The following is an 18,654-nucleotide window of genomic DNA, read 5'->3' on the forward strand; positions in this document are numbered from 1 at the left end:
TACAGTAAAACAGAGTTGGTAGACACATTCTCTGCCCACAAGGAGCTTACCGCCTACAGGGGGAAATAAGCATTAAACAAATAGTCTCAATTATAATTATTCCATCAGGGCCATTTATAGGCCATGTCCACGATGAGTAGCCAGACAGTATCATAAACAACCTAGTCGAGGAGCCATGTTCATCCCTTAGGTATGAAATTAGCTCCCTTCATCCCAGCTTCTCTGGGTCACACCTGTGAGGAGAATGGAGGGAAGTGAAGAAAGCAACATAGCTCTTCTACGGTGAGCTGGAGAGGGACGACAGCAAGCTAGGCCAGCGGGTACCTCCGGGAGACTGTTGGCCTCAGAAAACACGGTCTCCCAACTAGAAAATGGTTGTCAGACTGGCACAGGGCTCTGAGATCCATTAAGAAGCATCGCTGTTCAAACAGAAGCTGTAAGAGGGCCTTGAGGAAAAACGGTGCCCGTGGAAACAACAAATACAACATCAAGACAAACCACGGCCTCTGTGGTCATGCAGAGGTGGAATTGAAGTTCCTGAATTGTCCTTCTCCGGCCCACAACTACCCATAAGTGAATTTCTCCAGGAGTGCCAGATTCTTCAACCATAAAGGAGCATAATTAGATACATCAAGTAGGACTGCCTAGCTCCCTGTCCATTTTGAGTCTGGGACTAGACGATCTAAAGATGAGCTCACCCAGTGGTATGATTCATCCTCAATTCCTTGAAAATCTATTTCCTTGAAAATCTATTTCCCAGAGCTGGAAGGTGGAGAGACCGGCCTATCTGAGAACCAGACCAAATACACTTGTTTCTTCCTTTTATTTATGTCATTTGTTAAGCGCTTACTATGTGACAGGTACTATATTAAGTACTGGGGTAGATCCAAGCTAATCAGACTGGACGCAGTCCATGTCCCACATGGGGCTCACAGTCTTCAACCCCATTTAGCAGATGAGGTAAACGAGGCCCAGAGAAGTGAAGTGACTTGCCCAGCAGGAAAGTGACAGGACCGGGATTAGAACCCACATCCTTCTAACTCTCAGGTCTGTGCCCTATCCACCAGGCCTTGTCTCCATGGGTAAAATTTCACTTAGTTCATGTGAGCTCATGCTGGGCAGAAATGTGTCTGTTTGTTGTTATATTTTACTCTTCCAAGCGCGTAGTACAATGCTTCGCAGACCGTATATGCTCAATAAATACGATTGAATGAATGAATAGAGAAGAGGCATCCTTCGCTATCATGACTTTATATGACAGCCTGTTTGAAAAGGGGTCTGGCAATGTGGACAGCATCAAAATAGAATTGTTTGCCTTTCGTTGGGTAAAATGATTTCAATGAACTAGAAGGGTCATGCAGAAATGAAACTCATATGGCAAATGGAAACTCATTGGTGGCGCCTTGCAGAGGGAAACCATGGTGCAAAAACACCCATAAACTAACTTACCTAGATTCTACTCCCCGTCCCATCTCCCTTGTAAACTTTAAAAAAGACGCCTAAAGTTTTCTGAGCCCAAACCCTACCACAAAACAAACAGTATGCTCTCTATTTCTCAATAACTTCTTGGAGGGACCTCCCCTGCATTCTCATATACTGGCTTCCATTCTTCTCTTTCTTTGCCACCTGCCTCCATCTCCTACAGACAGCAAGTAGATATATCTCGTCATCCCTTTTTCCAAAAAAAAAAAAAAAACTGAGTTAACACGGGTCCCGGTTTGGATAAGCATTTCTGTAAAGCAGGGGTGAGTGGGCAAATGAGTTGTATGTCTGGAAGACCCCTCTGAAAGCAGAGAATGAGGGACTCTCAAGAATGCTGCCCCGGAGTTTCAGGCTGTTCGGCTACAGGCCAGAAAATGAATCCAATTTTTCATTCTGTCATTATAAATATTTCAGTGCAAGTGGTACTGATTTTCTGCAACTGTGGTTAAGCATAGGGCCGCTGTGTGAATATTTAAGAAAAAAAAAAAAGGAAACCAGAAGAGGAAGACCAGGAAGAAGGAGGGGAAAGGAAAGGTTAGCAACCAATTAATTTCATACTTTAAATGTAAAAGATTCTGGGAGAAATTCAACAGTGAGGTAGCATGAGACGCAAAGAAGAAGGAAAAAAAAACATTTACTCTGCTCTTCTTCTGACAGTTTCTCATAAAATATCTGCAGTCCATCTATCTTTTAGTACTCGAGGCTCCTCTGGAGAGCAGAAAATGGTAGTTTAAAGCTCACTTCAGTGCTGGTCTGCAGGAGATTGGTTTCCACTGGACCCCTGCTGCTTCAGGCCTAGGGGAAGAGGCCCAGGAGTTATTCAATCAGCTGGAGACTCTAGGGCGGCTTGGAGGTCCTTTGAGGGCTGATTATAAAGCTGCCCTCCTGTTGCCTGCCTCAGAACAGAATGAAATGAGCAGCCTCTCGCTGAGCAGATTCTGCGAGAAGGAATTTCACCTGTCATGGAGTTTGTCAGAATTTCAGGATTTATCTCGGTGCAAAATTAATAAAATACCAACCAGGATCTCAGCCGGGCTAGTCGGTCGTGTCTTCTCCGAGTGATCTCTCACCTAAGGAGGCCTGAGTGGTGGAGGGGAGGTCAAGCCTTCGATGCTGGGGCCGTGGTCTGGGGGTCCGGCGGGGTGGGAGGCCGGGTCACTCAGACGCTGATCCCGTGGAGGGATGGACGGCGGGAGGGGGAGAGTGGGTGGATAGGTGGGAGTTTCTACTGTCGATGCGTCTGACACATCACCTCTCTGAGAACAGGGCAGAGCCTGAAGTCCAAAAAGACCATTTTTTAAAAATGGTATCTCGTTAAGCTCTTACTATATGCCAGGCACTGTTCTAAGTGCTGTGGTAGACACAAGATAATAATAATCATAATAATAACAATAATAACTGGGGTATTTCTGAAGTGCTTTCTATGTTCCAGTCAGTGTTTTAAGTGCTGTGGCAGATTCAAGGGGATAATAATAATAATTGTGGAATTTGTTAAGTTCTTCCTATGTGCCAGGCACTGGGGTATATACAAGGTAATCAGGTGGAACACAGTCTACATCCCACTTGGGGCTTGTAATCTTAATCCTCATTTTAAAGATGAGGGAACTGGGGCCCAGAGAAATCAAGTGACCTGTCCAAGGTCACACAGCAGACAAGCAGAGTGGGGATTAGAACCCAGATCCTTCTGACTCCCATGCCTGGACTTTATCCACTAGGCCACACCGCTTCTCATTTCAGCAGTTTAGTGTCTTATGGCATCCCTGGTGTTTAATTCACACCCCAGTGTTTTGGGTCTGGCGTTGATGGATCTTGTTTTAAGGACGCGCAAAGAGCCGACCTTGCGCGATCACCAATTGCGCGTCTCCACGAACCAAACCACTGCCGCCGCTTCAGCTGGTCTTCTCAGTTCATCCGATGTATACGTTCAATGTGCTTCTCATGCCCCAGCCCCGGACTCAGGGAGTACAGGGTCCCAGCAGAACTACGCCGGCCACAGAAACTCAGTTCTCCTCAAACAGTTCCTCACAGAGATACGCACGGCCTCGGTGGTTCAGGCGTGTTCATCCGGAAACCCGCGGGTCTGGTTTTCACTGGATCGAGGCTCGACCTAATCTGGAGGCAATCACCTTCTCTAGGCTCGTTGTGGGCAGGGAATGTGTCCGTTTATTGTTATATTGTATTCTTCCAAGTGCTTAGTACAGTGCTCCGCTCACGGAAAGTGCTCAATGAATGAGGGAATGAACTTTCTCACCTCAAGAGAAGCTCCCCCCACTCACCTGGGCTAACCCACAGAGGATCTCACCACGAGGGAGAGGACTGAAAGATTACCCAAACATACTTCAATTCCTTTTCTCCAATAGAGCATTTCCTGGCTGGGAACGGAGGCCACCATGACAGAGCACACCCCGCCCTCCAACCCCTGGACCCCCAATTTGACCCTCGATCTGGAGAGCCATCTCGGTAACTGGTGATGGGCAGCGCATTTTCACTTCTTTCAGTCCGAGTCTGCGGTTCTCTGTCCATTTCCTAATGAGCATTTTCTAAACGGGACGTTAAATGAACCTCTGATGTCTTCCTTCCAGCTCTCTGCCAGTTAAATGTGACAATTCGGGATTAATATCCTTCACATAGCCACCTTTCCCCAGCGATAGTAGCCTGACTGTTTTAACACCGTGAGTTCTCGGGGAGCTGGAGGGAGAGAGAGGAGAGAGGCAGAACATGCCAGAGAATGCACAGATGGTGGGAGGGAAAGCAGGGTGCTCACAGCAGGCTACAGTGGAGATGCATTAACTCCACAGAGAGATAAGGGCTTCCCAACAGTACAGTCATGAATTATAACTGAGTATGGGGGAAGAGTTCTTAGTGCCTGTCTCACAGCAAATATACTGTTCCATTTTCCTCCCTGTCACCTTTCACCTTTACAAACTCAAAGGAAAGCAAAACACACTGCTAATATTTAATGGTATCGCAGTGGCTTTTTATATATCTAGCCGGCACGTACATTCGGTAGAAGGAGAAGGGATTCTGTTTCAGAACAAAGCCCTGGCAGGGCAGGAGTTGGCGGGCAGGGGCTCTTGAGATAATAATAATAATTAAAAAGCAACAGCACAACTGTAGTTTTTGCTAAGCACTGGGCTAAGGGCTGGGGTAGATGCAAAATAACTAAATTGGATAAAGTTCTTGTCCTACACGGGGTTCAAAGTCTAAGGAGACTAGGAGAATAAGGGAGAATAGGCCCCTATTTTTCAGATGAGGAGAGTGAGGCACAGAGAGGTGAAGTGACTTGCCAAAGGTCACACAGCAGGAAAGTGGCAGAGACAGGATTAGAACGCAGGTCCTCTGACTCCGAGGCCCGTACTCTTTCTACCGGTCCACAGCGAGAGACCATTAGTAATAACTGAGCACCTACTGTGAGTACAGCATGGGGCTAGGTGTTCAAATGCGAACAAAAGAAGTACAAGCTGTGGTCCCTGCTCTCAAGGAGGTGACCGCCTTACACACATCATACAGCCTGGGCCTGGGAATCAGAGGACCTGGGTTCTAATTCTGACTCCATCACTTATCTGCTGTGTGACCTTGGGCAAATCACTTTACTTCTCTGTGCCTCAGTTATCTCATCTGTCAAATGGGGATTAAGACTGTGGGCCCCATGCAGGATGTGGACTCCGTCCCTTCTGATTAAGTCCTAATCCAATCTAGGCAACAGGAGACGAGCCTCTCTGAGGTAAGTGCCCCCGTTTAGCATACCCGTGACATGATGAAGTGACGTGCAGATAAAGGTCAGTTATGGCTCTCCATTCAGTGAAGAAGAGGTGTGCGAACCCTGGCAGTTCTGCAGAGGGTGAAAGAGCCAGGAAGCAGTGTGGTCTAGAGGATAGACCCCGGGCTTGAGAGTTAGAAGGACCTGAGTTCTAATCCCAGCTCCACCATTTCATTCATAATCATATTTATTGAGCTCTTACTGTGTATTAAGCTCCTGGGAGATTAAAACAGAACTATAAACAGACACATTCCCTGCCCACTTGTTTACTGCATGACCTTGGGCAAGTCACTTCACTTCTCTGGGCTTCAGTTCCCTCATCTGCAAAATGGGGATTAAGACTGTGAGGCCTGTGTGGGACAGGGACTGCATCCAACCCGATTCATCTAATATATACCCTAGTGCTTAGTATGGTGTCTGGCACAAAGTAAGCGCTTAATACCGTTAAAAAAAAAAGAGTCAGCAGGCTCACTGGAGCTCAATCTGGGATCACCCACTCCACCATGATTTAGAAATGTTTCTATCCTTCCCGAGGACAACCTTCTGGTCCCAGACTCCCCACCCCACCCATGAAACGATGGCCTCTGACAGTGGCTGGTTATTTCGGGCCGTTTCAAAATGTCTCCTCTCTCAAAGGCTCTGTCTCCGCCTGTCTTTCACTTTCACTTAAAGGCTGAGTGTTCCTGATCTAAATGACAGCACCACCAGTGTTGCTTTTTAAGTACTTGCCGACCACATCTCCGGCTTTGCCACATGACACTGTTCTCTCCCCGATAACAGGGAAGTCTTCCTTCAGTGCTCCAGGGCAGAGATTCTCCGTAGACCAGCTGCAGATACCACAATAAAGGAAACGGATGTGAATTGCTCTTAAAATCCAAACTCAGCTCTGCTGCTGCCTGGCTGCAGCAAATTCTATCCAGGGAAGTCGATCAATCTCCGAGCCCAGGTCAGTCAAAGCCCATGTCGTAGAGAGCTGCCTAAATCATCACCTATGTCAATAGCCCAAGATGAATAATAATGCATATTAATACTAATAATTACAAATGTGGTATTCATTAATCAATTATTCTGTGTCTGGCACTGTACTAAGTGCTAGGTTGCATTCAAGCAAATCAGGTTGGACACAGTCCTATAAATGATTACCCACGTCGGTGGGAAGGGGAAGGCCACAGAGATGGAGAAGATGGTCAGTCCACAACAAATTTTGATACGTTTTCTTTCTACCACCAGTGTGGTGGAATATTCTTTTCCTTTTTTTGTCTTTTTTAATGTTATTTGTTAGTCCTCACTATGTGCCAGTCACTGTACTAAGCTCTAAGGTGCATACAAGATAATCAAGTTGGACACAGATGGGACTCACACTCTTAATCCCCATTTTACTGACGAGGTAACTGAGGCACAGATAAATGAAGTGACCTTAAGGTGGAGGAGCCAGGATTAGAACCCAGGCCGTCTGACTCCCAGATCGATGCAATTCCACAAGGTCATGCTGCTTCTCAGCCCAGCTTTTCTTGTTTCAGCACCAGAGGCGGGCAGACCCAAGTCTACGTCTGATGTGGGACTTTGTACGTCCGGGAAGAGGCAGGGGTTTCCAGGGGTTCGGAAATATCCGAGGCCCATTCCAGCCCGGGGGACGATCCTCAGATGTGGCAGTGAATGACGGCAGACTGCCAAGCTCTAGTCAATGCTGTGAGGTTGGAGCAGAGAGCATCTGGACCCAAAAGAGCCAAGGTGATGAGCGTTTTCGAGGGGGTGGAGACAGGAGAGAGGGGAGCCGACAGCCTTGGCTATGAAGCTCTTCAGTCCCCCTTTGCTGGATGCTTCATAAAGTCGCCCTGATGGTTGCTTCAGAGACGGCCATCTGTTGTCAACTCCGGGCCAGACAAAAGATAATGGAATGGCAGCTAGCTAACACCAGGGCTGGCGGAGGAGGAGAACGCGTCGGAGAGCGGAGAGGCGGGTTCTCCATTACTGCGGCCAAATCTGGCCACAGTCTGGGATGCCCAGAAATGAACGCAGGGGAATTTGAAAAAGGGTCCGCCAGGGAAATGTTTCCAGAGCTTTTCAGATCTTTCCATTCCTTCCGCTCTTCTTCCCCCATTCATGTGAGACGCTCGCTAGGGAGATCGGGGTTCTCAAAGCAGCGGGGTCGCTTTCACCAGGAAGGGGGTTCTCCTGGGGGCTCGTGCTCTCACATATAGGCAGGACTCTGCTGGTGAACACGCCTCTGAGGTGATGAATGAGCCTTCGCCAAAATCTCTGCGTTTCCGGGTACTGAACTGGCTTGTTCACCAGTGCAGCTGCATTCTGGGCAAAGCTGGGCAGATTTGCCATTTCCTGTTACAGTCTGGGAAGATCCTTAAATGTCAGCCCCCCTGTTGGGGTCCAGGTGGCTGGCCCAGGACAGATCACAGGAGCGCAGGAAGGTTGGGGCGGACTGGTCCGGCCGACTCTCTCCCTCTCGGCGGCCGACCCAATCAATCTTGATTGAATTATCCAATATCAACCGCTGAAAATGATCAAAACAGATGGCACAGAGGCTGGGCCGATCGATAGATCGATGCTAATGATTCGGTTCCCAGGATCAAATCAAAGAGAGAGATCGATTCGACCACTGGACAAATGAAGTGGCAGCGGTCGCTGCGCCGATTTGTCTCCAGAGCCCTGCAGGGCCCCCACGGGAGCAAGGAGGTCAGTCCTGGTCCGGGGGGCTCTGATGCCATCCCGTTATGTCTTGCTCATGGGCAGGCCAGCATGCGGTTTTTCGAGGAGGTGGGGGCCCAAGTCCAGGCATCCCAGGTACAGTGACATAATGAGGCTGAGCCTGGGAGGGAGGTAATGCCACCTCACACGTGAGGACGGGAATTTCTCAAACAAAGAACTACAAACTGGGGTAGCCGAAAAGTCAGGTGAGCGGTTCTGCTAGGGAAAACTGGCCCCGAGATGGCTTGCGCCTGAACAGAACTGGATTCTGGTCCTTCAACCCGCATATCGAATGGGGACTGTGGAAGGCCTCAGCTGCCTCTTTAGAATAGGAAATGGAAGGAAGCAGGGAAGTGGAAGGGGAAGGATGGACGATGGGAAGGATGGAAGAGAACAATTTTAAAGGCATTTTCCTCGAGAAGAGAGTATTGGGAACACGCAAAGCTCTCTCTTTCCTCTTATGTTCATTTTCCTATGAGGACAAAAGGGGATTTCCATTTTGCTGGAAGCAAATTTGAAAACCCTGAAAACCAAGACGAGACACTAAACAAAACCCCCCAAATAGCCCATGGCTTCACTCATTTATGAGACCCTCCCTCTATTCATAATTGTAGTATCTTTTAATTGCCTACAATGTGTTACAATACAGTACAATCAGATCAGACACGGTCCCTGCCCTTCCCAGGGCCCACTGTCTAACAGAGAGGAAGGCCCAGATATGTTAACTGACTTGCTCAAAGTCACACAGCAGGCAAGTGGTGACCCTTAGGCTATAATGCTTCTTTCTCTTTCTCTGTCTCTCCCTCTCTCCTCTGTCTCCTTAACTGAATAGGCCAGTTTCGTTTTTCACTTTCTACTTGAAAGAAATCAATGCTTTGTCTCCCTTCCCAAAGACTGAAAGTTTCATGTCTGGAAAGGAAATCTTCCAGAAATCCCAGTCATCACAAAACTCTACCAAAATGTTGCCCAGCCGATAAAGAATTCCCACAAAATACAAAATCCTGAAACTGGAAGGGACTTACTTTTCCAATACCTCTCTGACATGTGGGACATGGATTGTGTCCAACCTGATTAGTTTGTAACCACTTCAGTGCTTAGTACAGGGCCTGGCACCTAGGAAGTGCTTAACAAATACCATTAACAACAACAACAACTAAAAAAGAAAAACCATGACTTCACCTAGTATGATTTCCCGTGTTATAAAATCTAGAACTAGATTTGATTAATTGAAAAAAATACTATTTTTCCACTGCTGGACATAGCCAGGAACCCAGACTTTCAAAGTGTGGGCTTAATAATAATAAAAATAATAATAATAATGTTGGTTACGTGTTAACTATGTGTCAAGCACTGTTAGAAGTGCTGGGGCAGATACAAGCTAATCAGGTTGGACCCAGTGTCTGTCCCACAAGGGGCTTGCAGTCTCAATCCTCATTTTACAGATGAGTTAACTGAGGAACAGAGAAGGTAAGTGACTTGCCCAAGATCACACAGCAGAAAGTGGTGGGTTTGGAATTAGAAACTAGGTCCTTCTGACTTGATCTTTGGTCATAACTTGCAGTCTTTGATCATGACAATGTATGTGTACTCCAGGCTCTTCTCATTAGAAAAAGAGCCGTGACAACACTGAGAACATTTAATATTAGTTGAAGCCCAGAAAGGCTTTGTGAAGAAAAACGTCTCACAAACCCGCAACCTTGGTGTCATCCTTGACTCCGCCTCTCATTCACCCCTCACATCCGATCTGTCACCAAAACCTGCCGGTCTCACCTCCGCAACGTCGCCAAGATCCGTCCTTTCCTCTCCATCCAAACCGCTACCCTCCTCATTCAATCTCTCATCCTATCCCGACTGGATTACTGCATCAGCCTCCTCTCCGATCTCCCATCCTCCTGTCTCTCCCTGCTTCAGTCTATACTTCATGCTGCTGCCCAGATCATCTCTGTACAGAAATGCTCTGGGCATGTCACTCCCCTCCTCAAAAATCTCCAGTGGCTGCCTGTTAACCTATGCATCAAGCAAAAACTCCTCACTTTCGGCTTCAAGGCTGTCCATCACCTCGCCCCCTCCTACTTCACCTCCCTTCTCTCCTTCTCCAGCCCAGCCCGTACCCTCCGCTCCTCTGCCGCCGCTAACCTCCTCACTGTGCCTTGTTCTCACCTGTCCCGCCATCGACCCCGGCCCACGTCCTCCCCCTGGCCTGGAATGCCCTCCCTCCCCACATCCGCCAAGCTAGCTCTCTTCCTCCCTTCAAAGCCCTACTGAGAGCTCACCTCCTCAAGAGGCCTTCCCAGACTGAGCCCCCTTTTTCCTCTCTTCCTCCCCATCCCCCCGCCCTACCTCCTTCCCCTCCCCACAGCACCTGTATATATGTTTGTACAGATTTATTAGTCTATTTATTTTACTTGTACATATTTACTATGCTATTTATTTTGTTAATGATGTGCATTTACCTTTAATTCTATTTGTTCTGACGACTTGACACTTGTCCACATGTTTTGTTTTGTTGTCTGTCTCCCCCTTCTAGACTGTGAGCCGGTTGTTGGGTAGGGACCGTCTCTATATGTTGCCAACTTGTACTTCCCAAGCACTTAGTACAGTGCTCTGTACACAGTAAGCGCTCAATAAATATGATTGAATGAATGAATGAATGAATGAAAGAACCAAAGGTTTTTGGCTTTCTCACCTTCTCTCTCCCGATCAGCTTGAACCTTCTCTGCTTTCCATTGGTCTATTTTTTCCTGCTAGCTGTGGTCTTTCTGGATCCTCAGAACCTCAATTCCTGAGATTTTAGCCGAGGAACTGTTAGGCCTGGAAGTCAGATAATCTGGATTCTAATCCCAGCTTTCCTACTTGCCTGCTGGAGTGACCTAGGGAAAGTCACTGAATTTTTCTACGGCTCAGTTTCCTCATCTATAAAATGAGGATTCGGGGCCTATTCTCCCTTCTACAGAGACTGTGAGTCCCATATCTGTAATTTATTTATTTATATTAATGTCTGTCTCCCCCACCCACTCTAGACTGTAAACTCACTGTGGGCAGGAATGTGTCTGTTGTTGTATTGTACTCTCCCAAGCACTTAGTACAGTGCTCTGCACACAGTAAGCCCTCAATAAATACAATTGAATGAATGAATGACTAAGATTATATAATAATAATAATGATGGTATTTGTTATGCACTTACTATGTGCAAAGCACTGGTCTAAGTGCTCGGGGGATACAAGGTGATCAGGCTGTCCCACGTGGGTGTCACAATCTTAATCCCCATTTTACAGATGAGGTAACTGAGGCACAGAGAGGTTAAGTGACTAGCCCAAAGTCACACAGCCAATACGTGGTGGAGCCAGGATTAGAACCCATGACCTCTGACTCCCAAGCCTGTGCTCTTTCCGCTGAGCCAGGCTGCTTCTCAAGCAACCAACCAACTATATCCAACTTGATTAACTTTTATCTAACCCAGAGCTTAGTAGCTGAGAAGCAGTGTGGCCTAGTGGAAAGATCACGGGGCTGGGAGTCAGAGGACCTGGGTTCTAATCCTGGCTCCGCCACTTGTCTGCTCTGTGACCTTGGGAAAGACATTTACCTTCTCTGTACCTCAGTTCCCTCATCTGTAAAATGGGCATTAAGACTGTAAGCCCCAAGTGGGACACGAACCCAGGACCTCTGGCTCCAAGCCCCCTGCTCTTTCCACTGGGTCATACTGCCTCCCAAATAGCTCTGTCACTTGATTGCTGTGGGACCTTGGGCAAGTCTAGACTGTAAGCTCATTGTGAGCATGGAATGTGTCTGTCATATTGTTATATTGTACTCTCCCCAGTGCTTCCTGCAGTGCTCTGCACACAGTAAGCACTCAATAAATACAATTGACTGACTGATCGACTGACTGCAGTCACTTCACTTCTCTGTAAAATGGGGATTAAATCCTCTTCCCTCCGATTTAGCCTGGGGCAAGAACTGTATCCAACCTGATTATCTTATATCTACCCCAGTGTTTAGAACAGTGCCTGGCATGAACTAAGTGCTCACAAGTACCATAAACCCCCCCAAGAAAAACCCAAAAAACTCCCTTGGCCAGACTAGGCTTACCTCAGGAAATGCCAAGCTATGCAACTTAGCACTGGAAATGAAATCAATCAATTGTATTTACTGAGTGCTATGTACAGAGCACCGTACTAAGCATTTGGAAGAGAACACTGAAGCACCGAGCCACCCCCAACATCTTGGTCAGGGCCTTTCCTAACAGACAAACCTCTGCTTCCTTTAAGAGGGCTCTAGAAGGGATAACTCAGCAGCATTTCAAGGACCACAGTTTTCAGTTCTGTAGTTTTTAAGGGAAATAAAAGGAAGGCCACATTCAAAAGGGATTCAGTAATGGATCCATGTTCTATTCTTCTGGAGCCTATCTCCCCAACCGACGTTCAGGATTTTCTTTGAAGTTAAGGAGAATACTCAGCAAAGAGACTCGTTTGGGCCAGGGAAGCCATGCTGGGAAGAATGATAATAAATTCCTGGTTAATCCTCAGGACTGGCATTTTGCTCCAGGCTAGCCCTGGTGAATGACGGATGTGAAGAATGTAGCTTCCCCTGTATCCCCTGTATTGAATTTTGGAGGTTTTGTGAAGCCACCTGTCTTTGGTGGTTTGCATGGGGTTACGTAGGAGGAGTCGATTTCCAGATGAAAGAGGAGAATTAGGGGTGTCAACGTCCTCCTCTGGTCCATAATGCAGGGTACCAGACTGCCATGTTTGGCTCCCGATGGCACTTACCAGTGGTGGCAGTGGGAGATCAGGAGCCAGACACTGAGAGGGAGGGAGGACGTGCCAAGTTTCTGTCAGGGCGTATCTGTGTCTGTTTGGTTTTTTTTGTATTCTTTTTTTTTACTGAAATTTATTAAGTGCTTTACTGTGTCCCAGGCACTGTACTAAGAACTGGGGCAGATACAAGTTAATCAGGTTGGACACAGTCCCCGTCTCATGTGGGGCTCCAGTCTCAATGCCCATTTTACAGATGAGGTACCTGCGGCCCAGAGCAGCACGGCCTAGTGTTTAGAGCCAGGCCTGAGAGGAAGAAGGATCCGGTTTCTAATCCCGGTTCTGCCACTTGTCCGCTGTGTGACCTTGGGCAAGCCACTTTGCTTCTCTGTGCCTCAGTTCCCTCATCTGAAAAATAGGGATTAGGACTGTGAGCCCACTGGGGGATGTGGACTGTGTCCAACCTGATTAGCTTGTATCTACCCCAGAGCTTAGTACAGCGCCTGGCACGTAGTATGTGCTTAACAGATACAATAAAAAAAAGAAAAACAACCATGTGATTAGAACACACGTTCTTCTGATTCCCAGGCCTGGGCTCCATCCGCAAGGCCACGCTGCTTCACGCTGGGTTCATAGTCAGGATATCTTTAAAACTTTACACAGTTTTATATAAAGAGAGGGTGAGGTGGTGATTGATTGAGATCCCGAAATATACGGACTGTTTTGGCAATCTGAAAACCTTTGTCAGGACACTGCTATCAACCATCATGACACTGTCCCAGCAAAACTGGGATAGCTGGTCGCCCTAGTTTACTAAGATCATGGCTTTGGGGGCAGAGATATTCCTCCAGGGAGAGTGGATATCAAATGAGAGGTTACCAAGTGCAGCTACAGAGTCAGTCCTTGAGCCTTTGTTAATAATCTGGACACATCAAGATGCTCTGAAATACCATGAAGCTTTCTTCCGACCTTTCATGAACACAGAAATGGATAAGGTCCTCAATCGGCTTGTCTTAAAACAATGCATGCAAGCAAAGGCCCGACCATCCCTTACCAGGGAAAATGAGCTTCATTTCTCCTCTTAACGCTATTATTTTGCCAAGTAGATTTTAACTTTCTATTGTCACCTTATTTTCCGATTTCAATTGTTGTCGTATTTCTTGTTCTTTCGCTTAACAAAATCATTTTATGTTTTTCTCAGACTTCACATCCCTAATCTCCATGCAGGAAATGAAAGAAATCAATACTTTTAAATTACATTAATTCTCTCCTTTAAGCACTGGGGTAATGAATTCAAAGACACAGGGCAATGGGCCTCTAAGGTTATAACCTTCGAGTGAGAAAATGTGAAGGACACGACATAGAAGATTTCATGTATACATGTGTTGGGACTGTATGCCTCGCATCTACAACAAACACTCCAAACACCCTCTGGTTTACCATACAACTGGATCAGATGCACTGTTAAAACAGAAAGTTCTCCCTGCGTTCGGCGTTGGCTTTGTCCAGGTGATCTCCAAGAAAGTGAGAAATCTGGGAATCTCTCTGAATACGACGCTCCCCCATTGTGAGATCTTAAAACGATCCAACACGAGAGATGGAAAATAAGTCACCATGGCTCTTTCTACAAGTGTATGTTGGTGAAGAACTTTCTAGGGCACTGATTCTGTTCTATGGCTCGAATCTGAAGAACCTGACTTTGAGTTTACAGTCTAGAGGAGGAGAGTGTTGTTCTGTTATACATGAAGGGGTCTGAGAGTTCCGGGTGTGAGCATGGGTCTCAGGACCCTTCATGGTACTAGAAAATCTTCCAGCAGGTCCGTTCTAGTTAGACTTGGACGACCGCATCTACGAAGCGAACCTCTGATGTTTCCCTCGCTTCCAACCCCACAAAGTACCACGGTGCGACAGCACAGATCCAGGCTTTAGAAAACTTTTGTTTCCTACATGCCATCTAGTTCAATTCTGGCCCTCCTTCTGGGTGTCTTACCTGCAGCTCCGTTTGGAAGAAGAACTTCTGTGGGCATTGCGTGCAGTCATAGATTTTGTCTTCCTGTCCATGGGCAGAGAAAATATGTTGCTGCAACTTGTTTGCCTGAACAAACACTGAAACAATAAAAAGAATGGTAAACTATGGGTCCGGTTAAGTATCAGGAAATTTATTCCCATTCAGTCAATCAATCAATTGTATTTATTGAGTGCTTACTGTGTGCAGACCACTGTACTAAGTGCTTGGGAAAGCACATAAAACAGAGTTGGTAGATCTGTCCCCTGCACACAACAAGCTTACAGTCTAAAGAGAAGCAGTGTGGCTCAGTGGAAAGAGCCCGGGCTTTGGAGTCAGAGGTCATGGGTTCAAATCCCGGCTCCACCGCTTGTCAGCTGTGTGACTTTGAACAAGTCACTTCAATCAATCAATCAATCAATCAATCAATCATATTTATTGAGCGCTTACTGCGTGCAAAGCACTGTACTAAGCACTTGGGAAGTACAAGTTGGCAACACATAGAGACAGTCCCTACCCAACAGCGGGCTCACAGTCTAGAAGGGGGAGGCAGAGAACAAAACCAAATATACAAACAAAATAAAATAAATAGAATAGATATGTACAAGTAAGATAAATAAATAGAGTAATAAATAAATAAATAGAGTAATAAAGAGGCACTTCCCTGTGCCTCAGTTCCCTCATCTGGAAAATGGGGATGAAGACTGTGAGCCCCCCGTGGGACAACCTGATCACCTTGTAACCTCCCCAGCGCTTAGAACAGTGCTTTGCATATAGTAAGCGCTTAATAAATGCCATCATTATTATTATTAAAGGGGGAAGACAGACAGACATTAATAAAAATAAATGAATTGCCGATATGGATGTAAGATCTCTGGGACTGAAAGCGGGGTGAATAAAAGTTGCAAATCCAAGAGGAAGGGAGATGCAGAAGTGAGTGGGGAAAGAGGAAAGGAGGGCTTAATCAGGGAAGAACTCTTGGAGGAGGTGTGCTTTTAATAAGGCTTTGAATCAATCAATTGCATTTACTGAGCACTTACTATGTGCGCAGGACTGTACTGAGCACTTGGGAGAGTACAGTGAAACAGAATTAGGAGACGTGTTCCCTGTCCATTGCGAGCTTAGTGAACGTGGGTGAGGGGTTGGCGGTGAGATAGATGAGGTGGAGGTTCAGTTAGTAGGTTGGTATTTAGAGGAGCAAAGTGTGCCGGCTGGCAGCTGGCATAGGAAATCAGAGAGGTAAGGAAGGAGGGGCTGAGGTGATTGAGTGCTTTAAAGCCGAGGGAAACGCATTCAAGAGGGAACATAGAGTGCTGAAGAGGGAACATAGAGTGCTGAAGTGGGACGAGGCTGACGGGTCAACCTGTCCTGCCTTTGGGACTCGTGGGACCTGGCGATAACGTCTCTGCTATTCTGCAAAATATCCTTTATCCTGCGTCGATTCGGCCACGTACAAAGCTCCAAAGTAAAGATTCTGAGATGCCCCGCTTCTTAAAAATAAAGCTGAAAATTGTCAAGCGAAAGGTCTTGGGAATGAACACAAATGACTCTTATTTCCCGGCAACCCACAGGAAAACCGAGACGCCAAAGCCCTGTTTATTGTATTTGCCTAAAGTTATAGCTAGCAAACAGTTCTCTATTTAAATGTGTTAATGCTAAAAATGATATCCCACAGCTACTCTGGGGCCCTGTCTATGAATGCGAAACAGAACCGCAGGTAAATTCTCTTTGGATACTTTAAGATCAACTGTGCCTACACATTGAATGCAAGGGTTTCAATAATATAAACATGTTCAATTTTAATGACTACAAAACAAGGCCCTAAAACTGTGTAACAGTTTACCTAAGAGACATATTATTAATAATTAAATTGTATGTGCCAGAGGCAGTGCTTGGATTGGCAGCCCTGACTTCTGATGAATGCCAGCTGCACTGTGACCTAAAAAACAAGTTTGCATCTACAATATGAATCGGTATAGGCACGGGAAAGGATTTATTAAAGATGCCGGCATACGATTTTGACTCTGTTCTAATCATTAAAATTATTCTAATCGCCAGCTAGCATAAAATATTAGAATCTCATCCTGGAGAATCATCTGTTTTAATCATATTTCTCATTACCTTACGAAAACACTCTGGTTTTCTTCCTGTGTCCCACATGCTTTAGAGTGGAGCCCCTTTTCCTTGGTCCTTCTAAAATTCTTTCAAGAGACGCTGAAAGAATTCAGCTCCGACTGCACATGAAATGCCATTGCTTATGATTAATTTGTTGTTGTCTCTTTTCCTCGTCGGCCAAAAGGAATTTTTACACAAATTGGAATCGACTAATCTCCATATACCTTAACACATTTTACAAGGCTCCTGGCTCTGACATTGAAGGATGATTTGATAATGGATCTTAGTTGGGTAAGGGTGCTCTCTTTTGAAGCGAGGTTTTATATTGGCTTGTTAAAAAGAACAGCACCTGCCCATGACATCCCACCATGGCATGGCTTCACTCTTTCTACCCTAGGCTTACTTGTTATGGTGCGAAAAAATAAAATAAGAGAAAAAAAACTTCTTACAGATGTGTGCACAAAGGCCAGATGAAACCTTGGCATAATCAATAGGAATACCGAATGACAAAGAGCTGACTGATTGAGTAAAGGAACTATTGAAGGCTAGATGCCTTAACAAGCAATCAGTTAAACTGTTGAAGACAGAATTATCCATTACTACCCACTGCAGGCAGCGAAACGAAGATGGACAGTCCCTCCCTCTCTCTCCTTCCCTCTTCCCCGCTCCCTTTCTGTCTGCATCTCTGTCTCCCTCTCTCTCTTTCTCTCTGCCTCCCCAATTTATTAGTGTATGCCATTTTTCTGCAAAGTGAAATTTATAACCGGGGAGGGTTGGGTGGAGAGAGGAAGCAGTAGACAGCTGTGTTACACAATCCTCAAAGGACAGGGCAGGAGAAATCAGTGGCAGAGCCGAGGAGCCATTGTACATTGTGATTCTTCTTCTTCGGTGCCTTCTTCTCCCTACCTCTTTTCCCACCCTGAGGTTTAGTTGTTTAATCTACAGTGGTGGATTTCCCAGAGGACTTATAGCACCAGGTCTATAGCACCCCAGTGTGAGGAGGGTGGGTGGAAAATAACCAAACTAAAAGTCTTCTAGATGCTGAAACCTAGTGGAAAGACCATGGCACTCCCGACTCCGTTACTCGTCTGCTGTGTGGACTTGGGCAATCCCCGCCCAATTTCTCTGTGCCTCAGCTCCCTCATCTGCAAAAATGGGGATTAAGACTGTGAGCCTCATGCGGGACAGGCACTGTGTCCAATCTGATCAGCTTCCATCTACCCCAGTGCTTAGTAGAGTGTCTGGCATATAGTAAGCCCTTAACAAATACCATTTTTTAAAAACATGCTTTCTTTTTGATGGCAGCCTCTGCCCCACAAAGTCTCGTGACACAAACGGTGCAAGGGACAAGTGTGGCAGACCCTAGCTCAGCAGCAGGGCCTCGATGCATCTGCCAGAAAACGTCGTCAGTTGGAACGAGGGGGCAGCCATTGTTTAGTACTCACAGGAGGTGACTTTCACCTCAGGGCCGACTGTCGTGGCTACTGCCTCAGAGGCACGAGCAGAGAGTCAGACTGAAAGCCCAAAATGATAAAGATAAGGACTCTGCTAGGGGGACCAACATCTGTCTACAAAACAAACCTTTAACAGACAGGCTCGGGCAGACTATGCCTTCCAAGCCATCTTGGGGCAGAGAATGTGTCTGCTTATTGTTAAATGTACTCTCATAAGTGCTTAGCACAGTACTCTGCACACAGTAAGCGATCAATAAACACCACTGAATGAATGAATGAATGAAGAATGAATGAGCTACCGTTTCCGAACTCCTTGCTGCAGAGCAAAATTTGCAATTTATGACACTTATCAACAGCTTATGAATTTCTTTGTGTTTACACAC

General features: G+C 46.3%; 1 protein-coding gene across 1 annotated transcript in view; it reads right to left on the reverse strand.

Annotated features, from left to right (window-relative positions):
* Positions 1-18,654, reverse strand: part of ZNF521 (zinc finger protein 521) — a 375,462-nt gene that overhangs the window by 22,839 nt on the left and 333,969 nt on the right. Inside the window, exon 7 of the mRNA XM_038766760.1 lies at positions 14,688-14,803. Coding sequence (XP_038622688.1) covers positions 14,688-14,803 — 116 coding nt within the window. The remainder of the gene's footprint in view (positions 1-14,687; positions 14,804-18,654) is intronic.

This window comes from Tachyglossus aculeatus, chromosome 25, assembly GCF_015852505.1.
Source record: "Tachyglossus aculeatus isolate mTacAcu1 chromosome 25, mTacAcu1.pri, whole genome shotgun sequence".
Classification (NCBI taxonomy): Eukaryota; Metazoa; Chordata; class Mammalia; order Monotremata; family Tachyglossidae; genus Tachyglossus; species Tachyglossus aculeatus.